The sequence below is a fragment of the Schistocerca piceifrons genome, chromosome 5 (genome assembly GCF_021461385.2).
Source record: "Schistocerca piceifrons isolate TAMUIC-IGC-003096 chromosome 5, iqSchPice1.1, whole genome shotgun sequence".
Classification (NCBI taxonomy): domain Eukaryota; kingdom Metazoa; phylum Arthropoda; class Insecta; order Orthoptera; family Acrididae; genus Schistocerca; species Schistocerca piceifrons.
The window spans coordinates 512,021,641-512,048,745 of record NC_060142.1 but is presented as its reverse complement, the minus strand read 5'-3'; the positions used below and the strand labels follow the sequence as shown (position 1 = coordinate 512,048,745).

At 37.8% G+C, this 27,105-nt stretch overlaps 1 protein-coding gene across 1 annotated transcript in view; it reads right to left on the bottom strand.

The window, feature by feature from the left end:
* Nucleotides 1-3,820: 3,820 nt before the first annotated feature.
* LOC124798327 (V-type proton ATPase 116 kDa subunit a 1-like) overlaps nt 3,821-27,105 on the bottom strand; it is a 192,861-nt gene continuing 169,576 nt past the window's right edge. The window contains exons 14-16 of the mRNA XM_047261677.1: nt 18,459-18,690; nt 10,670-10,844; nt 3,821-4,027 (exon numbers count right to left, since the gene is read on the bottom strand). Coding sequence (XP_047117633.1) covers nt 3,928-4,027; nt 10,670-10,844; nt 18,459-18,690 — 507 coding nt within the window. The 3' untranslated portion in view covers nt 3,821-3,927. The remainder of the gene's footprint in view (nt 4,028-10,669; nt 10,845-18,458; nt 18,691-27,105) is intronic.

The following is a 27,105-nucleotide window of genomic DNA, read 5'->3' as shown; positions in this document are numbered from 1 at the left end:
ATGAACATTTGCTACAAAGGACATTAAGCTGTCACTAGCATACAATAATTTTGGGTTTAAAGCCTCATATTCTATGAAACTTGTAAATAAATGATGCTCTGTGGGTGTTGGTGAGAACAGAGTTGTTTTATAGTCACTATAGTTGGTTTCAGATATTACACCCATCTTTTGTAGAATGTAACCAGCTACATATGCTAGTGCTTGTCTGTCCTTTCTTACATCAGCCCCACCACTACCAGCAGCAGCTTCATTATCAGCAAGGGCACAATATAAAGCACTTTGATCCATAATGGAATGGTCTGTTGTGGAGTCAAGAAAGTTGTCATAACTAGTTCTCAAAAATTGCCTTAAATTGCTTAATGGCATGCATCTATCATCCTCACAATTACCTAGTGACTTTGTAGGTAAGGACATGTTATTGACTATAACTGTTTTCAATGCTGCTTTGAACTGCAAGCAAGTTGGGTTGGTGTTTGCAACACAACAAAATACATTCTCCACTGGGTCTTGATTGAAAGCCCTCATGCTTAAAAAATTAAAGCCTTTTTTTTTAATCTGTTCCAAATGAACATCAGTGATCTTATTGTAGTTTGCCACCCACTTATGAAACTGAACATAGTTGTCTTATTTCTCCCTGTGCCTAGCTCCAACACTTTCCAATTTTCCATTTCCTATAACAGACTGTACCACATTTCAATATGTGGGGACTCTGCAGAGAGGGCACACTTATAAGATTTGCCATCTTGTGGATAACAATAGGAACTGTTCAGTGAATCAAATAAACAATCCATCTTTTCAACAAATTCTGCAATGTATATTGCCTCAGCAGGTAAGATATTAAACGCCACGTAAGTTTCAATAACTGCAGCAACTGTATGACTAAGCTGGGCTGCAGCTACCTTGACTTTCATTTTATTAAAAGAATCCTCTAATTCTAAATGATTCCTATGTAGTTTCAGCAATGTCTTAAACACCTTCTGCTGATCCAGAAGAAAAGCCTTGTGAATATATTCAAAACTAGCCTCTTTTTTAAACCCAAACTGTATTTTATTTCCTAGCAGAGTATTTTTAGTATTTTTTAATAGATGTGGGACATCATAAATGACTGCAATAGGTTCATCTCTGACTAAAAAATGAAATGGACTGGACTCAGCAGATTTCTCACAGCAGAGTCCCTTCAGTGCTCTCTGGTTGGTTGCACCCCGATCACAAACTGTACAAACTACCTTTAGCCCTATTTCTTGCAATTGCCTTATGACATTGGTAATAAGACTTTTTAATGTGATACTTGAAACTGAGTTGTGAGTGAAATAATAAGCAACAACCTGCTTCCTGCTTTTATGTATGCTTCCAACCATGAAAACTAATGCATGATTTGCATGAACATTTGATCTCCCTAAATGCCCTAAATTTTGAAATCCTGAAATTTCTTGTTTGCTTGCATTATAATACAACCCTCCTTCTAAAGACATTTCATCAAACAACAAAGCACAATATTTGTCACTGTTGTTCATTACTTCAACTTCTGCTTTCATTACATTCATGACCGAAGTATTCAATCCTGGTTCAAAAGGTATAGAAGACAATAGACATTTCAGATACCTCACAAAAGGAAGATAAAAATGAACAGACAAATATTTGTATAGGCAAGGACATTGTTTGTATAAGGATAAAGCAAATACTTTGTCCTCGGTTGTCCATCGCCCTGCATTTGCTGATCGATGAGCATTTCGTAATTGGCTGTTTATGAAATCTTTGGCAACAGAGTTTAAATTAGATTCTATGACAGAGAAAGCATTGCTGTCATATAAATCTTTAAGTGCTTTCAGTTCTGATTTTTCATGATGTAGCTTTGCTTTCAGTTTTGATAGCCTTGTTAGAGTACTCCTACAAATCTTGTACATTTTTGATTTTGTTGGAGTTAAGTCTGCTTTTGAAACCCCTGTACCTAAAACCTCATTTTCCTCATTACAAAATGTTTCAGATAAGAATGTGTACTCACTATCTGCAGATTCATTTTGAGGGGAGATAAAAAATTTAAGAGGTGCATCACTCAATGAATTATTCTGCTCAGCACAACTAGTGCTAGGTAATTCTCTAACACCAGTTTCACCTCTGGTATTGGCACCAGTATAATAAAGATTTTCCATGGTACTACTAGTGCTTGGTAAGTCTAATTCACTATTAATACCAGTTTCAACTGATCCACTTCTGGTACAAACACCTACATGAGAACTACTTGCCACAGCACAACAAAGGCTTTGTAGTTCATTAACACCAGTTTCACTTCTGGTATTAGCAGCTGTAAAATGAACAGTTGCCATAGCACCACTAGTGCTTGGTAGGCCCAATTCACTATTAACAACAGTGTCAACTGATTCACAATGGATTTTGGCAATGTCACAAGGAACACCTGTCACATGGTTTGGAAACACACCCCTGTTTAGCCTATGCCTACTTTTATTCATAAAATCTTCTTCGAAAAAATGATCTTCACAAACAAAATAAGAAGCACAGTTCGCATCTGGTGACAGTTTACAAACACTCTTCCACTTTAGAAGCAACTCTTGAGGTTGTTTTGGAAACCTGTAGAAATGCTTGTTGCAAATTTCCTCCGTTGAACCCACGTAATAGCCAGATGAACAGCTGGGGAACTTGCATGAGTATTTCAATGTCAATCTTTTGTGTTGAATATTCTGAAAGAAACATAAACGTCTCCATTAAATAAAACTACTACAGACATATCAAAGTTATGTAAATAAACAAACGGATACCACACTGCTTAATTCATGATAGAAGACAATACATTTCATTTACATGCTATGAGATTATTTAATGAAAAAATAAATGTCTTACCTTACAATTAATTGTGGACATTTTTCAGCAGGAAATTTCTTCAATTTCACGGTGAGCTTTATGAATTTAAAGTAAAAAATCTGTTTATAATGAAAATGAGTAGTATGTAAATACGAAACAAATACAAAGACGACTGTAACCAAGGACCACAGGCTTCAGTGCAGAGCAAGACAATAGAATATTTCAAAACAACCACCATTGGAGTTTATACAGCTCTCATTGGTCAATTCCAGCTTCGTTTGACCCCTAGCGCCTCTAGTGGTCTGGAATGGAACTATGTGGCTTGTTGCCTCTTCGCCCATATAGCTTTCACCCCCAGGGTTTCCCCTTGCTTTCAGCCGTTTGCAGTACCAGCACAGCAAGGCCGTTTTGGTTAGTGTTACAAGGCCAGATCAGTCAATCATCCAAACTGTTGCCCCTGCAACTACTGAAAAGGCTGCTGCCCCTCTTCAGGAACCATACATTTGTCTGGCCTCTCAACAGATACCCTTCCATTGTGGTTGCACCTACGGTACGGCTATCTGTATCACTGAGGCATGCAAGCCTCCCCACCAATGGCACGGTCCATGTTTCATAGTTTTAACAATTACAATATCAGAAGTCATAACAAATAATGATAGCAGATGTGTGGTTCGAAAATCAGGAGAAGGTGGGGGGAATAGTAAAATCATAATGTGTTGTTGCTTGCTGAGAGTGGTCACTTTTTATATTGTACATATTGTATAATGTTGTGCTGAGTTAACAAAGTTGATAAAGAGAAAATAAATAGTAAATTGTATAACAACACAAAATATTCTGACAAATAAAATTACTCTATTTTTTTATTACATTACAAGTTTTGCTAGTTTATTTGATGTGCCTGTTATCTTACATCGGTGCCAGTTACTCTTTTAATGTGAAAGAATTCCAAAGGATGGAGTTATCAAGTGCAGATATTTATATTACAGTTTTGTTCTTATAAACAGTTTCTCTACGCAGTTCCAAAAATTTGCAACTGCTTCTCATTTTACCATAACATCTTACATGGAATAAATAAAACAATATTTTACACTGATACAGCACAGAATTTCTCTATGGTGCTTCATTGTCCTCTTGTTCCAAAATAGATTTGAAGGAGAATGGTGTAAAAAGGTAGCCAGTACCTGTATAAAATTTGCTCATAAACTCCACCCTGCAACAAAAGAAGATTGTAGGTATTTACATCTGAGCTAAAATTTCATAAAGTAGGTGAACTAAAATAATAGGCAACAATTGGATACTGGTACTTCATGTAAAATTAAGAGGAATGATGTACAGTAATGGTCCTGGAAACTATTAGTTCCCAAGCTGTATAGTGAAGACCTGGCAGACAATTTTTTTGCAAATGATTCAGTTACCTGTTGTGAGAAACTATCTGAAAACAGCTGCACAGGTATCCATTCAGATCTTGATAAGATTTTAAAGAGGTGGAAAGCTTGTTTTAAATGTTCAGAAATGAAAAATTGTGCACTTCACAACACACATAAAAGAAGTATCCTGTGACTACAATGAGTCATAACTAGAATCAACCGACATACAAATATGTAGGCGCAACAATATTTACATAAATGAAATGGAACAGTCATATTGGAGCAGTCATAGATAAGGCAGGAGGCAGATTTCAGTGCATTGGCAGGATACTGGGAAAATGCAGTCAATCTACATCTACATCATACTCCGCAAGCCACCTAATGGTGTGTGGCCGAGGATTGTCAGTAAGCATCTGTATTGGCTCATTGTGGTCATTACATGAGATGTATGAGGGTAATCCCAAAAGTAAGGTCTCCTATTTTTTTATAAGTACATAGACCTGTTTATTTCTACAATGGTTTACATCAGTTTACAGCTTGAACGTTTAGCTATTTTTCAACATAATCAACATTTCTGTCGATGCATTTTTGTAGACACTTTGGCAGTTTTTGTGTGCCCATGTCATACCAGCTCACCACCAGCTCTGCGGCTTTGGCGAAGAAGGATGCCGCCACTGGCATGATTGGTCTCAGGTGTAAAGTGGTATGCCCAGGTTTCACCACCCATGACAATCGAAGCCAGAAAGTTGTCCTGTTCAGCTGCAAGGCAGTGAAGAAATGCACGGGAAGCATCAACTCATTGCTGCATGTGGTCTCAGGTCAGCATACGTGGCACCCATCTTGCGCACACCTTCCGGTAATTCAATGTTTCTGTTAAAATTCTGTGAGTGGTGCTTCGGGAAACCTCAGGAACCAATGTGCTTCGGGAAACCTCAGGAACCAATGTGCAGAGATCATCCAGGGTGATCTGCTGATCTTCACACATGCTTTGCTCAACCTTCAACACTGTCTCCTCAGAAACGGATGGTCTCCCACTCCTTTGTTCATCATGAATTCTGGTCTAATAGGGATTCCAGATAGATGAAGAATACTCCAGAATCTGGGGAACAAGTGCCTTGTAAGCCATTTCTTTCTTGCGTGAGTTACATTTCCTTAAGGTTCTTCCGATGAGTCTGCTTTTCCCACTATCTGTTTTGTATGATCATTCTCCTTAAGGTCACTCTGGATAGTTACGCCTGGATATTTTATGGCAGATGCTGTCTCCAGCTGTTTGTCATCAATAGTGTAGTGGATTTCTTTTCCTATGTATGCGCAATATGATACATTTATTTACAGTATGTGTCAACTGACAGAGTCTGCACCATTCATCAATTCCCTGCAGGTCATTCAGCAAATTCTTACTATATTCTGGCATTACTACTTTAGTATAAACAGCTGCATCATGTGCAAATAGCCTCGAAGAGCATCCTACAAAGGACTGTGCATGGCATCTTATAATACTGCTCAAGTACGTGGGGTCCATACCAAACAGGACTAACAGGGGGACGCAGAATGTATGGGAAGAAGGATTATATGAATGGTCACAGGTTTGTGTGACTCAAAGCAGAATGTCAGAAAACTGTTAAAAAACCTGAACGGGAAGATTCTTAAAGATAGATATTAATTATCCTTTGAAAGCCCACTTAAAAAATTGGGAATCAGTATTAAGTAAAGAATCTTGATAAAGTCTTCACCCCCTTTGTATTGCTCTCCTACATACTGTGAAGACAAAGGTAGACTAATTACAGCACGTGCAAAGTCATTAAAGCTTTCATTCTTCCTGTACATCATATGGCACTGGATTAGGAAGAAATGTTAACATGTAATCCAATTACATATCCCCTGCTACACACTACACAGTAATTTGCTGAGAATGAAAGTAGATGTAGATGTGTTGGAATACGCTAGGCACAGTATTTGTTGTCTCAAATCCTTTCGCAACCCACAGTAGCTGTTTTAGTATTGATAGGTGCTACATCAGCTATCAGAAATAATCCATTAGAAGGAATTCTAATGATTTAAATCAGATAAGGATGGAGTCCACAGAATTTGCCCGCTTCAACCTGTGTACTAGCTAGTAACTTTACGCGAACGTGCCATTGATCACAAATGCTGAAATATGCAGTAGTGCCACCATGGACAAAGATCATCCTTCAGTGGATTGATAGTGGTATGTCATCCAAGTAATTAAAAAATTGTCTGGACAAGAATCCGTTCAAAGCCACATGCAATGCAGACAGTACCCATACTTGAATCTCTCATGCCTTGAAGACTAAGAATTTCCACATTAATGTAGACCTCCTTTCTTATTTTTGCAGGAGCAATTCAATACCTGATCTCATATACACCATGTATATAAACAAAATAAAAATAGGTGCAGAAAAGTATGATATATTTAAATGAGTCCAGTTTCTTTTGTTACAATATTGAATGTATGGTCTGCAGTTGTCATATGCATGATATGTTTCTTCTGACTAGCAGCCTTGCCTAATACTCATGATTGTGTTATCAAAAAGAATGCTCTACTAACACAATGCTTTCCATAAAAAACATATGCCCCAACCAATTACGTGTTTTCCGGTCTGTGATAAGGGTAGCTCCTAATAACAGTTAAATAAATCGGCATTTATAACTGTTATGGAAAGGCATAAGATCATAGAAACTTCTGTATTACATTTAACATATTATGACCATCCATAGGATACTTAAATTTTAAGATGTTGTTCTTTCTACCGAAAAAGAATATAGCTACACTAATTAATATGCTTAATCTCTGAAAGGGTACACTATGGTCACTTTCATCTTTCTTGTATTTTTATTGATCCACTCAAATATTGAATGTACAGAACTGTACATGATATGGGACAAGTCAAGCAGATGATGAAAACACATATACATGCAACATTGTTACATATAGTATACATCACACAGAAGATATATTACACATGTATTCTTACTCAATCATTCAATATACAGCAGTGCACAACATAATGAAGAATGTATATACATATAACACTGATTCGCTTGATATATATCTTGATATAGATCACACTGAAGAAAAGCTTATTATCAGCCAGTCAAATCATATAATGCAATGGAAAAAATCGATACATGAGGAAATGTAAAGGATCACATCAGATGAGGTAGTGTTGCAAGGACCAAATCAAAGAGAGAGAGTTGCTGTATGTGAGATAAACTTCTCATTATCAATGTGTGACATTGGAGATGATGCCATGCTCATGAAGATACAACAGAAAACTCTCAGTTATCCAGAAATTGATTATCCAGCTTGCAGATTATCCATGGGTAGGTTAGCAATGTTTGAAAAACTAAAATATGAGACATGAAGGAATTATTATATTTAAAATAAAGATTTTCATATAGAATAAAAATTTCTGGTTGTAGTGTGGATTCAGGTGCTTAAATAATAATGCCTGTGAACTGGGATTCCAGCAACTAAGTGACACATATATAGTGAAAGAAGCGTATTCAAAAGAACGAGAGGCAGTGGACTAAGTAACTGAGGAACTCATTATTAGTCACAGCGAGGTACTTAAATTCACTGATCTGTTATTAGTGCATGTAATACATGATTCATTTGACTATACCAATGTTTTGACTCCCCAGAAAACGAGAACTAGTGTCCAGGAAAAGGTGAATGCAAACAGAAACAGAAAAAAATTGAACAGTAATGTTCTGGAAGTGAGGTTAAATCAGGTGTTACAAAATACAGTGTGTTTTAAGCATAATTTTGCAAATAAGTTGTCAGTTTCTGGCAACTAATGCAAGAGTAATACAGGGGCTTTTCAAATGTGACATGCTGGACATTTTAGAGATACTGTAGAGTAAATAGCAGTTTCCGCTAAAAACATGTGTTTTCAATTATCCATGTTTTTCAGATATTTGAGAAATTTGCATTAACCTCAATAATTGGGTGCCTGTTTTAATTACATTTCGTGCATGCTGTCATAGACAATGAACTGTTCTATATTTTTGGATAACCAGTGTTTGCTCCATAGTGATCTAAAAAAATGTGCTATTTGATTTTAATGCACTTTATCAGGGGTGGAAACAAATCCTAATAAAGTGCAGAGTTTGTTAACTGCATTTGTGTTAGTACAATAATTATAAAATTAGACTTTCATGCCATTGTATACTTGGAGACAAAATGGAAAGATGTGTTCCAAGAGATAATCAGGCAGGCAGTTGGGACACAAAAGAATAATTAAATAACATCTGAGCCTCACATACAAGAAATAATATTTTCTCACATTAATTCTGAAAAGGAATAAATTATATGTCAAAATGTTTGAGGTTTCAGTGGCAGTGAGAGGTAAGAATCATAGAAAAACACAAAAGAGCAAATCTAATGCTGTAGTTGTATTAAGACGGATATAGATGTAGACACAGCGTAGGTGAATAAGGAGCAGCACATCAAAACGTACAATTCATACTCAGGTACAAAGATTGGAAAGATTGGAATTTCTCTCCCCCCCCCTCCCTCTCACACCCTCTTCCTCATTCCCTTTCTCTCCCACTCTCTCTCTCTCTCTCTCTCTCTCTCTCTCTCTCACTCTCTCTCTCTCTCTCTCTCTCTCTCTCTCTCTCTCTCTCTCTCTCTCTCTCTCTCTCTCTCTCTCCCCCCTCCCCCCCCCACCCTCCCTCTCTCTGTCTTTTGCGCAATCATAAATGTCTCCTCCTTCCCATAATCTTCATCCTGCACACATTACATCCCCATATGCATATTTTACCGTATCCTTAGAAAACTGATATTCCTAACAGTACAAACTGTCAAATGCTGTAAATTAATGTACTCATATTAATACTCTTCTGCTTCTGCAGCTCTTGCTTGCTGACAGAATGCTCTGATGTACATGAAGACAATGTCATTAAGTGATTGTAGGATGATACAAGATGACTTGGACAGAATTTATAGCTGGTGTGATGAATGGCAGCTTGCTCTAAATGCAGAAATATGTCAGAGAATGCAGATGAGTAGGAAGAACAATCCTGTAATGTTTGAATACAGCACTATCATTGTGCGGCTCAACATAGTCACATCAGTCAAATATCTAGGTGCAATGTTGCAAAGTGACATGAAATGGAATGAGTATGTAAGATTGCACGTTAATGGTCGACTTCAGCTTATTGAGAGAATTCTAGGGGAGTGTAGCCCATCTATACGGGAGATTTTTTAGTATGGCCATTTCTTGAGTACTGCTCAAGTGTGTTGGTCCTCAACCAGGTCATATTAAAGCAAGACATTGAAATGAAGCAATTCAGAGGCATGCTGCTAATTAGTTAGCAACAGGTTTGATCAAGGCACAACTACTGTGGAAATGCTCCGTTAACTCAAATGGGAGTCCATGAAGGGAAGTCTAAGTTCCTTTCATGAGGCACTACTCAGAAAATTCGGAGAACCAGCATCTGAGGTTGACTGCAGAACTGTTCTACTTTTGCTAGTGTTTATTCTGCATAAGGACTATGAAGATAAGACAAGAAAATTTACAGCTAGTATGGAGGCATGTAGACAGTCACTTCCTCTCACTCCATCTGCATGTGGAACAGGAACGAAATGACTACTAGCAGTACAAGGCATCCTCCACCACATGCCATGCTGGTCCCTATTTAGAAGCTGATGAGTAAGCATGATTTTCATTTCATTTCAAAATAATTGGTTCTCTTGATGCTACATAGAATTTTTAAGGTTTGTTTTTATTTATTAAAATGAATTCATACTTTATTCAATATTCTCATTTTCAAAATGCATGTAGTAACCATGCAGCAGGAACAACCTAACTTCATTAGATAATTGAAAAATAAACCTTATTTTGACACAGAGAATACTTTATGCCTGTATAATAGGTTTGGCTAATTCTACATTGTTTATAAAAGAATTTGTGTTATAGTTGTACTAATAATGCTTTGAAACATGTGAACTGGCAACATATAAAAGTTTTTATGCATAGTTCTGTTTTCACTTAAAAGTTGGGGTCATATCTTAATTAATAGTGTGGCTCATTGCCACAGTTTTGATGAATAGAAACAATATTTTCCTTTAATCAGCCTGTGATATTCTAGAAGTAACCACGCAATAACAGAAAAATATTTTCATCATATGATGGAAAAGTAAACAAAAAACACCTACATAAACTACATGTTCAACACATAAATAACAGCTTTGGTGTATTCCACATTGTTCATATTATGGAACTGGTTTGCATTTTACAGGATGAAATATAGGCCATTACAAGTATGTAAGAATGTAGCTCTTGGTGTCATGTTTAAGAGATAGAAAGGAAGTTCATTGCTACTGTACAAAGTATTTCACAAATATATTTTTAAAATTAAAATTTTCTTTTATTTGTTTTTATGAAACATATTTCTCATATATTAGTCCAATTCATAATACCTTTTTAATAAGCCCTCATGGTAACATCACTTACCAGTGCAGCCTCAATGTGTGAAGAAATGCTGAGAGGCCTTCCATCAGTACAAGGATGGAAAGAGTAAGGAAAGACCATGCCCAGAATATTAAGTATATTAAAACTCCCCCGCCATAGCCCAAATCCATCCCTAGAGCCATGTGGAAAATTTTGGACCACAGCACCTCAGACAGTTCTGTAAGACAGTTGGTGAAATACATGAATATAATTTTCTCATCAAACAAGTAAGTCATAACTTAACCTGATGAGGACTAATAATCCCAAAACCAATTATTACTAAATAAATATTAATTGAACAAAACATAATTTGTCTGCTTGTCACTCTTAAAAATCATTTCCTTCAATTTTTTCATTTGCTTATTTTGAGACATAACACATCTTCACTGGCAATACACTAATCACAGTACTCCATCAGTAGTCAAAGTGCATTCCTTTAGTTCACTGGGGTACATTTTTTTCCCCATAAATTCTCTTACTGAAAACAAGGAGAGCCATTAAAAGATCAAGCTACCCCACCCCCCCCCCCCCCCCCCCCACACACACACACACATACAAACACCAAACACACACAAAAGGCCACTAATTTTATTTTATCTTCATCTATTGTCGGTCAGCATTACCCCATAAGAAAGGTTTTCAGTTTTTGTATGACATGAGCTTATGAAGTAGACACTTTCCAGTAATTTAAAAGATTATATGAATGCACTTAGTGACATTGTTGTATACTCTGTATTGAACATTTGTGAAGATCCTGGTGAAGATGGATTGTAATTTCCTCACACATTTCCATAATCGATGAGTCATATAGTGTTTTTGTGCCTTACTTTGAAATGAGACAGTATTGATCATTCTGGAGGGAAAACATAATCTGATGTCGCTACGGTTTCCACAAACAAGTATAAGAACATTGTGGTAGATAAGAAAATAACAGATTATTACTCATTATGTTTTAGTGTAAATTTCCACAGCTACTCATGTTCAAAAATATTATCAACAGCTTGAATGCATTTTGCAATTCATACATATTTTAACTTTTTGTGATCATGTCCACCAACTCCATCTAGCAACATAGTTTGGTAGTTCAATCTATGGAAGCAGTAAAATTCATTTAAGTTGTTGTGTTACTTGTGGTGTCACCCCAGACACCACACTTGCTAGGTGGTAGCTTTTAAATCGGCCGCGGTCCGGTAGTATACGTCGGACCCGCGTGTCGCCACTGTCAGTGATCGCAGATCGAGTGCCACCACACGGCAGGTCTAGAGAGACGTACTAGCACTCGCCCCAGTTGTACAGCCGACGTTCATAGCAATGGTACACTGACAAATACGCTCTCATTTGCCGAGACGATAGTTAGCATAGCCTTCAGCTACATTTGCTACGACCTAGCAAGGCGCCGTATTCAATTGATATTGAGATTCTATTAATGTATCATCAAGAGCGATGTTCTACAAATGTGGATTAAAGTTAAGTATTCCAGAAGCTACGTACTTTTCTTTATAGCATTCATTACGTATCCTGTTTCAGACCTCACACCAGCCTGCGTGAGTTTAATCGCGTGCCTTTCGGCTTCCTCTCATTGTTTCTAGGCTGTCTTGTCTAGACACAACATTACTCTCAACTGCATGCCTGATGCTTTCAAATAACTCTGTCTCATAAAGTAGTGAGCACCGACCATATGTTTACAAAATGTTGACCCTTTAGTGTTTGTGCATGTCTGTCTGCTTCTGGAACACTGTTGTTTAATTCTGTTGTGTGAATGTATCAGATAATGGTGTCTGCAATTTATTGTCGTGTTTGTGGTACCATGAGTTATTAGGGAAATTAGTCAAAGAAACAGAGTGACATCTAGCACCTCTACGTAGCTTATGTCACTCATATGGTGAGGAAGATGCTGAGATAACTGTCCCCAACCAATAGACATATCACCGCCACTATTGTTTCATGACCACACTCCAATAGAAATTATAGAGAGGTACAGGACTAAATTAACCCAGCACACATACGCAACAGTTGGTAGCATACCTCTGGAGAAATCACAAGCAATACTATTTCAATAGTTCCCTAGTTTCTGTATGCCATAGCATTTGGGCAAAAATATGTCATTATCATATCTTCTAAATACTCATTTGGATTCAAATGAAGAAGCAGCCACATGATTATCTATCATTTAAAAAATCCTCATCAAAACAAACCTGTGACATTATTTTACCTATTAATACTGCTTTTTCATATTCACAGTCTTGAGTGAGCATAAAATGCAATCAGGATGTGAATGGTATTTACACTGTCTCATAGTTGTCTCATTACCTAATCTACTACTAAGAATAGTGAATCCACTGCATATCACTAGTAGAACTGCAAGTGTACAGAAAATTTAGCAACCTGCACAGTGAACTCTGCAAGTATACACAAAATTTAGCAACCTGCACAATGCCTCATGTGGTCTCCACCATTCCTAAACTGACTGACCTCAAACAACCCACAGCTATGATTCAAACTGATAAAGAAAATTTTTTTAGACATCTGTGGCCTTAAGCTAATCCACGGTTACTAATAATTCACTGATGATCTGCTGTTATCTTAAAATAAGCAAATCAGTGAAAGCTGTGCATTAAATACTGGTGGCATTTAAAGTACCCTTCTGAGCGGTTCTTTAGATGTGATATGGTAATTTGAGGGGGGAGGGGGTTACTGCACACTTGTTATGATTTATCAGGGAACAGCACTGTACTAAACAGTCATTTAGGGTAATGAAGGTGGAAGGTAGTGAAAAGTTGGGCTGCTTCCTTACTCTCTGCCATGCAGCTAATTGACAGTACAATTCAGAAAGGTGTGTCAGCATGGTCAGAAGTATTTACTTCTATTGGGAAAGGTAGAGATTGTTTCTGTAAGTTCAGTTTTGAAATAAAACTATATGTGCTACATACAAGTACTATTGAATTTATACCCTGATGTCTCGAGTTAGTTTATGACTGCAGTTTCATAGAATTTTTCAAGGGAATAGTTCACTTCAAAACTCTTATTAGAAAAATAACCTACAAATGTCAGACACAATAACTGAATTTCGTTTTTACATAGTCTGCCAAAGATAATTCCCTTTACATACCGGTTATGATTCAGCAACATGGGAACCTCCTTATTCCACTTTATTAAATCAAAATACTGAGATTCTTTGTATAATACCTGAGCTTTTCAAGTTTTTCTTAAAGCAATTCATTGGTTTCTTGAGAGTATTATGAAAATGACAGATTGCTACTCACCATATAGCAGAGATGTTGAGCCACAGACAGTCACAACAAAAAGATTGCTAAACAAGTAAGCTTTTGGCCAAAAGGCCTTCTCCTAAAACACACACACACACACACACACACACACACACACACACACACACACACACACATGACCACTGTCTCTGACCGCTGAGGCCAGACTACAAGCAACAGCGCTTGATGGGAGAAGCTGTGGGCTAAGGAGGAGACCCTACCAACCAGTTTGCTTTTCCCGTTATGCGCTGTTACTCGCAGTCCAGCCTTGGCAGAATGACAGTGGTCATGTGTCTTGTATTTTGGTGACTCTCTCTCTCTCTCTCTCTCCCTCTCTCTCTCTCTCTCTGTGTGTGTGTGTGTGTGTGTGTGTGTGTGTGTGTGTGTGTGTGTGTTTGCTTTTCCCGTTATGCACTGTTACTCGCAGTCTAGCCTTGGCAGAAAGACAGTGGTCATGTGTCTTGTGTTTTGGTACTCTCTCTCTCTTTCTCTCTCTCTCTCTCTCTCTCTCTCTCTCTCTCTCTCTCTGTGTGTGTGTGTGTGTGTGTGTGTGTGTGTGTGTGTGTCTGTATTTCAGAAGAAGGCCTTTTGATTGAAAGCTTATTTGTTTAGAGTATTTTTGTTGTGACTGTCTGCACCCCAGTATCTATCCTTTTCATAATATTGTCATTATTCTGCCCTTGATTTTTCATTGGTTTCTTGCAGATACATAAAACAAAAATATGAATTTCCTAGGTAGCACAATTGCCACAGAATCTTTGACAAGTTCTGTACACTACCTTGTGGAGTGATATAGATGTTATTGTTGAGTTTATGTATTATTTGAATGAATTGTAGTCTGGAGGGTTACAAATATACAGAGTGTTAAAACTTCTGAATTTCAAAAGGCTATACTTTTAATCAAATAAATAACATGGAATTGCTTTTAAAATAAACACTTAAACACATTTTTATGTAAAAATGATTAAAATCTTCATAATCTTTCTGAATACTCTGCCTGTATAGTTGCATTTACGTCGGATGAATATATGTGTCGCATTGACACATGCCACTGAAGCATCTCCTAGTATGACAATCATGCAACAGATTCAGCCAAAAAGTCATTCATCTTACTAGAGGAATGGTACAAAAAACATACAATTTAGGTGAATTTCTCGCAAGTTAAACAACTTCACTAGGCTCCTATGAAAGCCAGGTTCTCACATTTTGACAGTTCACCTCCCTACTTAGACGAAAAGTTGCTTCATCATTGCATAGTTGAATGCCCTCCATGTTTCATGAGAAATGTGAGGACACCCTCTTGATTTCCCCCTTGCACAGGCAACCTGTGTCTTTGAAATGTTTGTGCCAATGTCAGAACACTTTGAGTGGTAGAAGTTCAACACCAAATTCTCAACTAAATTTGAACTGTATTATTATACTGTATTTACACACAGTAAGGCATAGTACACAGAAAACGTTTTGTTGGATGTTGCTGTCTTTACTAACTGATGTAGGGAGAAATTCTCCTGTTCACCTTGCTAGTAGATGTGTACAATTTCTCTCCTCTTCCTAACAGTATGTTGTGTAATGTGTTTTACCAAGTACACACTGAGTTGCCAAATCAAATGACCCACTATGTCTGACAGAATTGCTCAAATTTGAATTTATCTTTCAGGTAGTAATTATTTGAAGAGTTTAAAAACAAGATTGCTAGGACATTTGTTAATGGTTTTCATTCTCACAGTTACATGTTGAGAACTGAGACAGCGCAACTGATATTTCTACCATTCTTCTTTGGATGTTATGTGGCAGCTCCAAGTGTGATGTATATAGAAGTATTGTTCAGTTCCTGTGTCAGTTTGTTTCATTATAACTGTTTGGAATTTTTTTAGATGTGATCATATTTTCAGTTTGTTTCTGGCTCATTAAATACCTACACAGACTACCACACAGTGGCAGATATTAACAAAAAGAGCATAGTAGTATGCTCCATTCCAATGTGGAAAGCACTACCTCTTAAGCAAGAATTTTATCTGTCACATATCAATCATTGTTGTCACAAACAGATAATGTTTAATATCCATGCCACATCAATCACTGTTGTCACAAATAGATAATGTTTAATATCTGGTGTACTAAAGCAATGATTCTAAAATAACTCTATGAAGAAGGAAGAATTTTTTCCCTTTACTTATACACAAGGACTTGTGAATTTGCCAACAGTGTTGCGCCTTGTTTCTGTCTCACTACAACTTTGAAATATACTTTCAGCCTACCACACAGCATGCCAATACTGATGTGCTGTCCTGGCTTCCAGTGGGGTCAGATCCTACCTTTGATCAGGATGAGCTTCTTTGTTTTCATGTAGATGTACAGTGGAAGAAGTTGCTGCCAATCCAATTTGGCACCATGTTGTTCACCTTGTTCACCATGGTTGGCCAGGCAAGGATCTGGCCAGGACTTCTAATACTTTACTTAACTGTTTTGCCCTCCATCAGTCTTTCAGTGTAGGAGGGTGATGTTTTCTTAGCCACCGATGGGCTGTCACCCAGGGTTGTGACCACAGCCACCCTCCGGCAAGATGTGCTTCAGCTCCTATGTCACGGAAATTGGGGAGTCTTGCATACCAAGTTCCTGGCCTGATGCCAGTATTTTGGCCCTGTTTTGTTGGTGAATTTGTGCATCTTGTTGTGGCTTGCTCTCAGTGTGCTACAAACAAGTGACACCATTGGTGTTGCTCTCTTCACGGCCCACACCACAGCATCCATAGGAATGTGTTCATGTTGATTTCGCGAGATGTTTCCAAAGTTGTTACTGATAGATGGGAATCAATGCCTTATGTAAATTTTCATACATTGTCTGCTGTCCCTTGATGTCAGCCACAGCTATGGTTCAGACCCTTTCTAAGATTTTTTTCTGTTCAAGGATTGCCATATGCCCTTGCAATGAAAATGGTATGCTGCTTGAGCCTAAAACCTTCCATGATTTCTGTGCCCATCAAGGTATTCGCAGTGTGACTACTCCTCCTTTCCACCCCCAAACTAATGGTGAGGTAGAACATCTCATCTGCACATTCAACGTTCAAATGAAGAAGTATGTCATCGACTCTTCCACAGATGACACCTTGAAATGCTTCTTGAATCCCTGCAAGATTATGCCAGTAGGGAATCAGAGTTTGCCTGACATGCTACATAGTCACCAAACCTGCAACCTCACCCACCTCCTCATGCCACCTCACTTGCGTCCGTCAAAGTGGCCCTCATCACAGTTTTCTTCTTGCTCTGCGGTCTAGTTGTGGGGGTCTGGCTGTCAATCAAAATGGATTCTGGTGGCATGCCATGCCAGTCAGCTGTGTCTTCACACCACTGTGAGGGCCACAGATCTGTCACCACTACCTCCATCTACTCCCATAGTGCCCGTCCAGGTCTTGTGAGGCATCATTGCTGTGTTAGTGTTGCTCTTCTTTTCTTACAATAGCTGTGGTCTCAATAAGAGTATGGTCTAATGCTTTTTATTTATTTCCTGGTCAATGGAAACAGAATTGAGAAATATCACTTGTATCAAGAATGAGCAACAAATTGTTTATAATTTAGGAATAAAGGAAACAGTGCACCAATTAGTGGAAGAGTTGAGTCATCACCTACCATACATAAAGGAATGAAACTTCACTAGCTTTTTTTGAGTTAGAGTACACACACACACACACACACACACACACACACACACACACACCTATGATGTTATTGTTGAGATAAGAAAATATCTGAATTTGTCCACTGTCATGCATTCCAGTACAGATGCTTTGTTTGTTCTAACGCATCCCCTGATTAAGATGATGTAGTGCCAGTAAGTGATTGGCAGATATACTTCATGCAATGATGGCATGACTGCATATTTCAGTGTGTAAATATGAGTGCATCTCAGTTGTAAATGTGAGAGAACCTTAGTCAGGGGTAAGTAGAGGTGAATCAGTTCCTAGCCCTCAACACACACCTGCCATAAACCCATCAGAATTGTTTCTGTGGTATTATGTCTGATTAATAATGACATTATGACAATGATAAGTATTGCATAAATGCAATGTGAACTGTGGCAGTATATGAGAGAGTATGAATTGTGCCAGGCATATTCAATTGTGTGGAGAACTCACTTTCTGAATACTTTGTTTGAAGTAGTGTCAACTACTAGTAAAACACAGCAAATGATAAGTCTAATGAGCAGTTGTTTCAATGGACATGCTGTATGTGACAGAATCACAACTCATGAACCAAATATTTTCAGGTCCATGTTGATGCAAAGTATTCATCTTACTTTTTACACAGACTGGAATCATTAACATTGTCAACTATTTTTGATGTTTCATAAAAAGTTTCTAAAATAAACAGATCACACTCTTCATTTTCTTGGAATAATTGAAAAGTGAATAACAAACATCTAGTATCAATGATGGAACAGAAAAAGCTACAAACAGACAAAAATAAAATTTATTGTGCTTATTCCATAATTATTTATTTATCCATCTCCATTAAATATTTTATACTCACGAGAATGTGCAAGAGAAAGAGCCCACAGCCGCAAGTATGAGGCAGTGTGGGATATGGTTCCAAGGATATACTCGATTGTGTGTATGCCCTGGTAAATGAAGATATCACTAGTTTCACCACCCTCGTGATCATCATGATTTCCTTCTGAAGAAGACACTGGTCCAGCCTCTTCATCTCTATGTTCCATTTCAATGGTTCCATTTCCCTCAATATTTTCTGATGAGGGGACTTTCTGATGAATAAAATATAGAATTAATGTCACTGAGATGTTGCCATAAGATGGTAACACACTATTATCAGTTCATGAATAAGAAGATATATGTTTGACTGTTATATTTATATTCACTTCAGTAAGGAATGGATTAAGCCTCCTGTAAATAGAGTCTATAGAATGGAGCTTCACTTACAACTGTCAACATTCTATAAAGAAGATACAAGCTAACAGCGCAGTGACATTTATTTTATCTTACATATTATTTTAATTACATATAATGGAAGGTGTTAGGATTACAACTCAACATACAGTTGAGGCAGTGGGCAGTTTACAGTGCAGTCAAACTGCAGCATCAGTACGAGGTGGTCAGTCAGTATAATGTAGTCATGGAAGTGTATGAATGTAAATGAAATTCTGTACTGATCAGCTTTGAAAATTATATGTCTTCTTTGTGAGCCTGTTGACCACTCAGTGCCTCAACTGGAAAGTGAAATTTTACCCTGACTCTCTCCCATTATTTATAATCTAGCCAGGACTTTTCATTATCATTTTTTACATTATTTCTGTTTTTTACATCACGATAAGCTTTTTATTGTTTATTTCTCTCTGACTGGCTTATTGTGTCTGTATCTCCACTGACTTGGGTTCCTGCTTAAACGCACAATAGTCTGCTTGCCTCATCTAATATATTTGTCTAAAACAATAACCATGTACGTGTTTGCTTTAGTTTCATAGGCAGATTTTAGAAAAATTCATTTTAAACATACATGTTTTTGAATAATCATAATGAGTTATTTAAAGGTTTTTGATTTTTTTTTTTTTCCTCTACAGCTCTTTCATTTACATTTACACTCATTCATATGCAATGTTTCACAGACTCCTGGAGGAAAACCAGTGTGTTATAAGTCAATTACTGGATTAAATAAGAATAGGTTTTTTATATTATATTGCTTAAACAGCTTACAGTTGTTAGTAATGGACTATGTATTATGTCATATCATGCAATGTCATTTCATTCGTCCATATTTAAATAAGATACAAATGAATGTCTTTGTTAGCAACCAAAAGGAGTTACTCCAAAAAGTTTACTGTTTCTGCTATACAGACACCTGTCAGTGGGATGTGAGAAGAAGCCAAAGATGTACATTACAATGCCATAGGTCGGCTTAAAGCTATGAAATATTATATATCAGTGACAATATGAATTACACAGCAACTGAATACATTAAGAATCTCTGTGAAGAGACTCATCAATGGAGTAAAGGACATTGGAAAACAAAAAATTCTTGGATCCATCCCTAAATTTCATTATACTACAACAAGCAATTTAATATATTCTGGCAGGCTCTCAAAATACAGATTTTTTAAAGATGTTTCTGTATGTCATTCTAAGGCCAACATCAGACATAATTCTTAGAACTCACATCTGTCTTTATAAAAACTGTCACAAAAAATAACTCCATACCTAATTCATGAATGGCAATATGTGAAATAAGGTGTTTCTCATATTTAAATTAATAAAAGAAACATGAAACAAACTAAAGTATTTGCCAAGACCAAGCTTTAGACTTCCCAGTTAAAGTTGAGATCTGTGTGGAATCTCAAACTTCAAACTACCTGTTCTCGCATTCTGTAAGAACTACTGAACTTTATGGGCTGAGGTTTTGTCATTTAATGAACCATCTACTGCTAATTTTCAAATTTATGGGGACTAGTATTGTTGTTTATTCCCAAACTTGTAGAAATAATCCAAGGTATATGTTGTACATCATGTAGGACTGTTTCAAATTCAAAGTGTCTATATGTTTGTAGTGGGGATAGAGCTAATAGACACTGCCCCCCACCCCAAAACGTTTATTATGAATACTTCCAACTTTCACTCCTAATGTTTCTATGTATATGTACTGGAATATGAGCAGTTCATCAGAACATATGCATCCACATTGCTTCTACATGTTTTCTAATGTTGTCTACCTGTTTCCCACTATCTATCATCTAGGTCTTTTCTTATTTCTTAGAAGGTAAGAGCCTTTTTAACCCATCTATAAGGTGTCCGTAACTGATGTTCCAGTTTCAAAATGCTGTAGAAAGACAACCACTGCTCAGAATGATATAAATTTGAACAACATATTACTGATCTACATCTACATGGATACTCTGCAAATCACATTCAAGTGCCTGGCAGAGGGTTCATCGAACCACCTTCACAATTCTCTATTATTCCAATCTCATATAGCACGCGGAAAGAATGAACTCCTATATCTTTCCGTACGAGCTCTGATTTCACTTATTTTATTGTGGTGATCATTCCTCCCTATGTAGGTCAGTGTCAACAAAATATTTTCCCATTTGCAGGAGAAAGTTGGTGACTGGAATTTTGTGAGAAGATTCCATTGCAATGACAAATACCTTTCTTTTAATGATTTTCAGCCCAAATCCTTTATCATTTCTGTGATGCTCTCTCCCATATTTCGTGATAATACAAAACGTGCTGCCTTTCTTTGAACTTTTTTGATGTATTCCATCAGTCCTATTTGATAAGGATCCCACACCGTGCAGCAGTATTCTAAACGTGGATGGACAAATGTAGTGTAGGCAGTCTCCTTAGTAGGTCTGTTACATTATCTAAGTGTCCTGCCAATAAAACACAATCTTTGGTTAGCCTTCTCCACAACACTTTTTATGTGTTCCTTCCAATTTAAGTTGCTCGTTATTGTAATACCTAGGTATTTAGCTGAATTTACAGCTTTTAGATTAGACTGATTCATCGTGTAACCAAAGTTTAATGAGTTCCTTTTAGCACTCATGAGGATGACCTCACACTTTTCATTATTTAGGGTCAACTGCCACTTTTTGCACCATTCAGATATCTTTTCTAAATCATTTTGCAGTTAGTTTTGATCTTCTGATGACTTTATTAGTTGATAAATGACAGCGTCATCTGCAAACAACCAAAGACAGCTGCTCAGATTGTCTCCAAATTATTTATGTAGATAAGGAACAGCAAAGGGCTTATAACACTACCTTGGGGAATGCCAGAAATCACTTCCGTTTTACTTGATGACTTTCCGTTGGTTACTATGAACTGTGACCTCTCTGACAGGAAATCACAAAGCCGGTCACATAACTGAGATGATATTCCATAAGCATGCAATTTCACTATGGGCCGCTTATGTGTTACAGTGTCAAAAGCCTTCCAGAAATCCAAAAACACAGAATCAATCTTAAATATCTTGTCAATAGTGCTCAACACTTCATGTGAATAAACAGCTAGTTGTGTTTAACAGGAACGATGTTTTCTAAACCCATGTTGACTGTGTGTCAATAGACCGTTTTCTTCGAGGTGATTCATAATGTTCAAAGGCAATATATGTTCTAAAATCCTGCTGCATATCGACATTAACAAAATGGGCCTGTAATTTAGTGGATTACTCCTACTCCCTTTCTTGAATATTGGTGTGACCTGTGCAACTTTCCAGTCTTTGGGTACGTATCTTTCGTCGAGCGAATGTTTGTATATGATTTTTAAGTATGGAGCTAATGCATCAGCGTACTATGAAAGGAAACTAATTGGTATACAGTCTGGACCAGAAGACTTGCTTTTATTAAGTGATTTAAGTTGCTTCACTACTCCGAGGATATTTACTTCTATATTACTCATGTTGGCAGCTGTTCTCGATTTGAATTCTGGAATATTTACTTCTTCTTCTTTTGTGAAGGCATTTCGAAAGGCAGTGTTTTGTAATTCTGCTTTGGCAGCACTGTCTTCAATAGTATCTCCATTGCTATTGTGCAGAGAAGGTATTGCTTGTTTCTTGCCGCTAACATACTTCACATATGATCAAAATCATCTTGGGGATTTTGCATTTGTTTAAATTTGGCATGTTTGTTTTGTTGTTTCTGTAACAGTGTTCTACCCCGTTTTGTGTACCAAGAAGGATCAGGTCCGTTATTTGTTAATTTATTTGGTATAAATCTCTCAATTGCTGCCAATACTATTTCTTAAGCCACATCTGGTCTGTTGTTGTTGTTGTTGTGGTCTTCAGTCCTGAGACTGGTTTGATGCAGCTCTCCATGTTACTCTATGCTGTGCAAGCTTCTTCATCTCCCAGTACCTACTGCAACCTACATCCTTCTGAATCTGCTTAGTGTATTGATCTCTTGGTCTCCCTCTACAATTTTTACCCTCCACGCTGCCCTCCAATGCTAAATTTGTGATCCCTTGATGCCTCAAAACATGTCCTACCAACCGTTCCCTTCTTCTAGTCAAGTTGTGCCACAAACTTCTCTTCTCCCCAATCCTATTCAATACCTCCTCATTAGTTACGTGATCTACCCACCTTATCTTCAGCATTCTTCTGTAGCACCACATTTCGAAAGCTTCTATTCTCTTCTTGTCCAAACTGTTTATCGTCCATGTTTCACTTCCATACATGGCTACACTCCATACAAATACTTTCAGAAACGACTTCCTGACACTTAAATCTATACTCGATGTTAACAAATTTCTCTTTTTCAGAAACGATTTCCTTGCCATTGCCAGTCTACATAATATATCCTCTCTACTTCGACCATCATCAGTTATTTTACTCCCTAAATATCAAAACTCCTTTACTACTTTAAGTGTCTCATTTCCTAATCCAATCCCCTCAGCATCACCCGATTTAATTTGACTACATTCCATTATCCTCATTTTGCTTTTGTTGATGTTCATCTTATATCCTCCTTTCAAGACACTGTCCATTCCGTTCAACTGCTCTTCCAAGTCCTTTGCTGTCTCTGACAGAATTACAATGTCACCGGCGACCCTCAAAGTTTTTATTTCTTCTTCATGGATTTTAATACCTACCCCAAATTTTTCTTTTGTTTCCTTTACTGCTTGCTCAATATACAGATTGAATAACATCGGGGAGAGGCTACAACCCTGTCTCACTCCTTTCCCAACCACTGCTTCCCTTTGATGCCCCTCGACTCTTATAACTGCCATCTGGTTTCTGTACAAATTGTAAATAGCCTTTCGCTCCCTGTATTTTACCCCTGCCACCTTCAGAATTTGAAAGAGAGTATTCCAGTTAACGTTGTCAAAAGCTTTCTCTAAGTCTACAAATGCTAGAAATGTAGGTTTGCCTTTTCTTAATCTTTCTTCTAAGATAAGTCGTAAGGTTAGTATTGCCTCACGTGCTCCAACATTTCTACGGAATCCAAACTGATCTTCCCGGAGGTCCCCTTCTACCAGTTTTTCCATTCGTCTGTAAAGAATTCGCGTTAGTATTTTGCAGCTGTGACTTATTAAACTGATAGTTCAGTAATTTTCACATCTGTCAACACCTGCTTTCTTTGGGATTGGAATTATTATATTCTTCTTGAAGTCTGTGGGTATTTCGCCTGTCTCATACATCTTGCTCACCAGATGGTAGAGTTTTGTCATGACTGGCTCTCCCAAGGCCATCAGTAGTTCTAATGGAATGTTGTCTACTCCCGGGGCGTTGTTTCGACTCAGGTCTTTCAGTGCTCTGTCAAACTCTTCACGCAGTATCTTATCTCCCATTTCATCTTCATCTACATGTTTCTTCCATTTCCATAATATTGTTCTCAAGTACATCGCCCTTGTATAAACCCTCTATATACTCCTTCCACTTTTCTGCCTTCCCTTCTTTGCTTAGAACTGGGTTGCCATCTGAGCTCTTGATATTCATACATGTGGTTCTCTTCTCTCCAAAGGTCTCTTTAATTTTCCTGTAGGCAGTATCTATCTTACCCCTAGTGAGGCAAGCCTCTACATCCTTACATTTGTCCTCTAGCCATCCCTGCTTAGCCATTTTGCACTTCCTGTCGATCTCATTTTTGAGACGTTTGTATTCCTTTTTGCCTGCTTCAATTACTGTAATTTTTTATTTTCTCCTTTTATCAATTAAATTCAATATTTCTTCTGTTACCCAAGGATTTCTATTAGCCCTCGTCTTTTTACCTACTTGATCCGCTGCTGCCTTCACTACTTCATCCCTCAGAGCTACCCATTCTTCTTCTACTGTATTTCTTTCCCCCATTCCTGTCAATTGTTCCCATATGCTCTCCCTGAAACTCTGTACAACCTCTGGTTGTTTCAGTTTATCCAGGTCCCATCTCCTTAAATTCCCGCCTTTTTGCAGTTTCTTCAATTTCAATCTGCAGTTCATAACCAATAGATTGTGGTCAGAATCCACATCTGCCCCTGGAAATGTTTTACAATTTAAAACCTGGTTCCTAAATCTCTGTCTTACCATTATGTAATCTATCTGATACCTTTTAGTATCTCCAGGATTCTTCCAGGTATACAACCTTCTTTCATGATTCTTGAACCAAGTGTTAGCTATGATTAAGTTATGCTCTGTGCAAAATTCTACAAGGCGGCTTCCTCTTTCATTTCTTCCCGCCAATCCATATTCACCTACTATGTTTCCTTCTCTCCCTTTTCCTATTGACGAATTCCAGTCACCCATGACTATTAAATTTTCGTCTCCCTTCACTACCTGAATAATTTCTTTTATCTCGTCATACATTTCATCAATTTCTTCATCATCTGCAGAGCTAGTTGGCATATAAACTTGTACTACTGTAGTAGGCATGGGCTTTGTGTCTATCTTGGCCACAATAATGCGTTCACTATGCTGTTTGTAGTAGCTAACCCACACTCCTATTTTTTTATTCATTATTAAACCTACTCCTGCATTACCCCTATTTGATTTTGTATTTATAACCCTGTAATCACATGACCAAAAGTCTTGTTCCTCCTGCCACCGAACTTCACTAATTCCCACTATATCTAACTTTAACCCATCCATTTCCCTTTTTAAATTTTCTAACCTACCTGCCCGATTAAGGGATCTGACATTCCACGCTCTGATTTGTAGAATGCCAGTTTTCTTTCTCCTGATAACGACGTCCTCTTGAGAAGTCCCTGCCTGGAGATCCGAATGGGGGACTATTTTACCTCCGGAATATTTTACCCAAGAGGACGCCATCATCATTTAATCATACAGTAAAGCTGCATGTCCTCGGGAAAAATTACAGCTGTAGTTTCCCCTTGCTTTCAGCCGTTAGCAGTACCAGCACAGCAAGGCCATTTTGGTTAATGTTACAAGGCCAGATCAGTCAATCATCCAGACTGTTGCCCCTGCAACTACTGAAAAGGCTGCTGCCCCTCTTCAGGAACCACATGTTTGTCTGGCCTCTCAACAGATACCCCTCCGTTGTGGTTGCACCTACGGTACGGCCATCTGTATCGCTGAGGCACGCAAGCCTCCCCACCAACGGCAAGGTCCATGGTTCATGGGGGGAGGGGTCTACACTTATATTATTAATTTAGAATGAGTGGAGACTGTCTCTTAGGAAGGCATCAAATGAATTTTTATCTGCTTTTTTGAATAGGTATATTTTTCGCTTATTTTTCTAGGATTTGGGGATTACAATACTCAATCTCGCTACGAGAACTCTGTGTTCACTAATCCTGAATCAGTTTTGATGCTCGTTATTAACTCAAATTTATTTGTTGCTAAGAGGTCAAGTGTGTTTCCACAAGGGAAAAAGTCAAGGAACAAAAAAATTAATGAAAATTTGCCCAACAGAGGGCCCTGTAAGCATCAAAACATGCACACCAACAGACTCACAGAACATGACTGTTCCTCAGTTTGCATCCAAGACACCAAACAAGACTGTCTCCATGAAGACTCACACATTGCATGTACAGCTCTTTTACAAGAATAGTGACTGTGCACCAGTAGTCCTGCAGAAGTCCTGGACACTAAAATAATAAAGAGTATGAAAAAAAGGCATTGACCTGATGCCCACTAATGGTCTGGGGAAAATGATAACAAAATTCTAAAACAAAGGTTCAATACCAGAGAAGGAAAGTTGCTACTCACCGTATAGCAGAGATGCTGAGTCACAATAGGCTATATGGTGAGTAGCAACTTTCCTTCTCTGGTATTGTTACATTCTATCCTGGATTCTCCATTGTTTGATTAAAACACAGGTTCTTTTGAAGTGCAATGTGGCTGAGCGGAAACAGCAGCTGATCAGCCATGTCTCAAAGATATAGCCACAGCATTGCAGGAGGAGTCAAAAGGTGGTGTGCACACATGCAGTGCATGGGGAATTGCCCAAACATTGGACATGCCTGTAAAATGTAAATGTCGTGTGACTAGGGCCTCCTCTCGGGTAGATCGTTTGCCGCGTACAAGTATTTCAATTTGATGCCACTTCAGCCACTTGCACGTCGATGGGGATGAAATGATGATGATTATAACAACACAACACCCAGTCCCTGAGCAGAGAAAATCTCCGACCCAGCCGGGAATTGAACACGGGCCCTTAGGATCCTAAGAAACATCAAGCATTTTTATCCATACAAAATCACCTACATTCAGGAGTTGCTTCCTCCTCACCTGCCAGCAA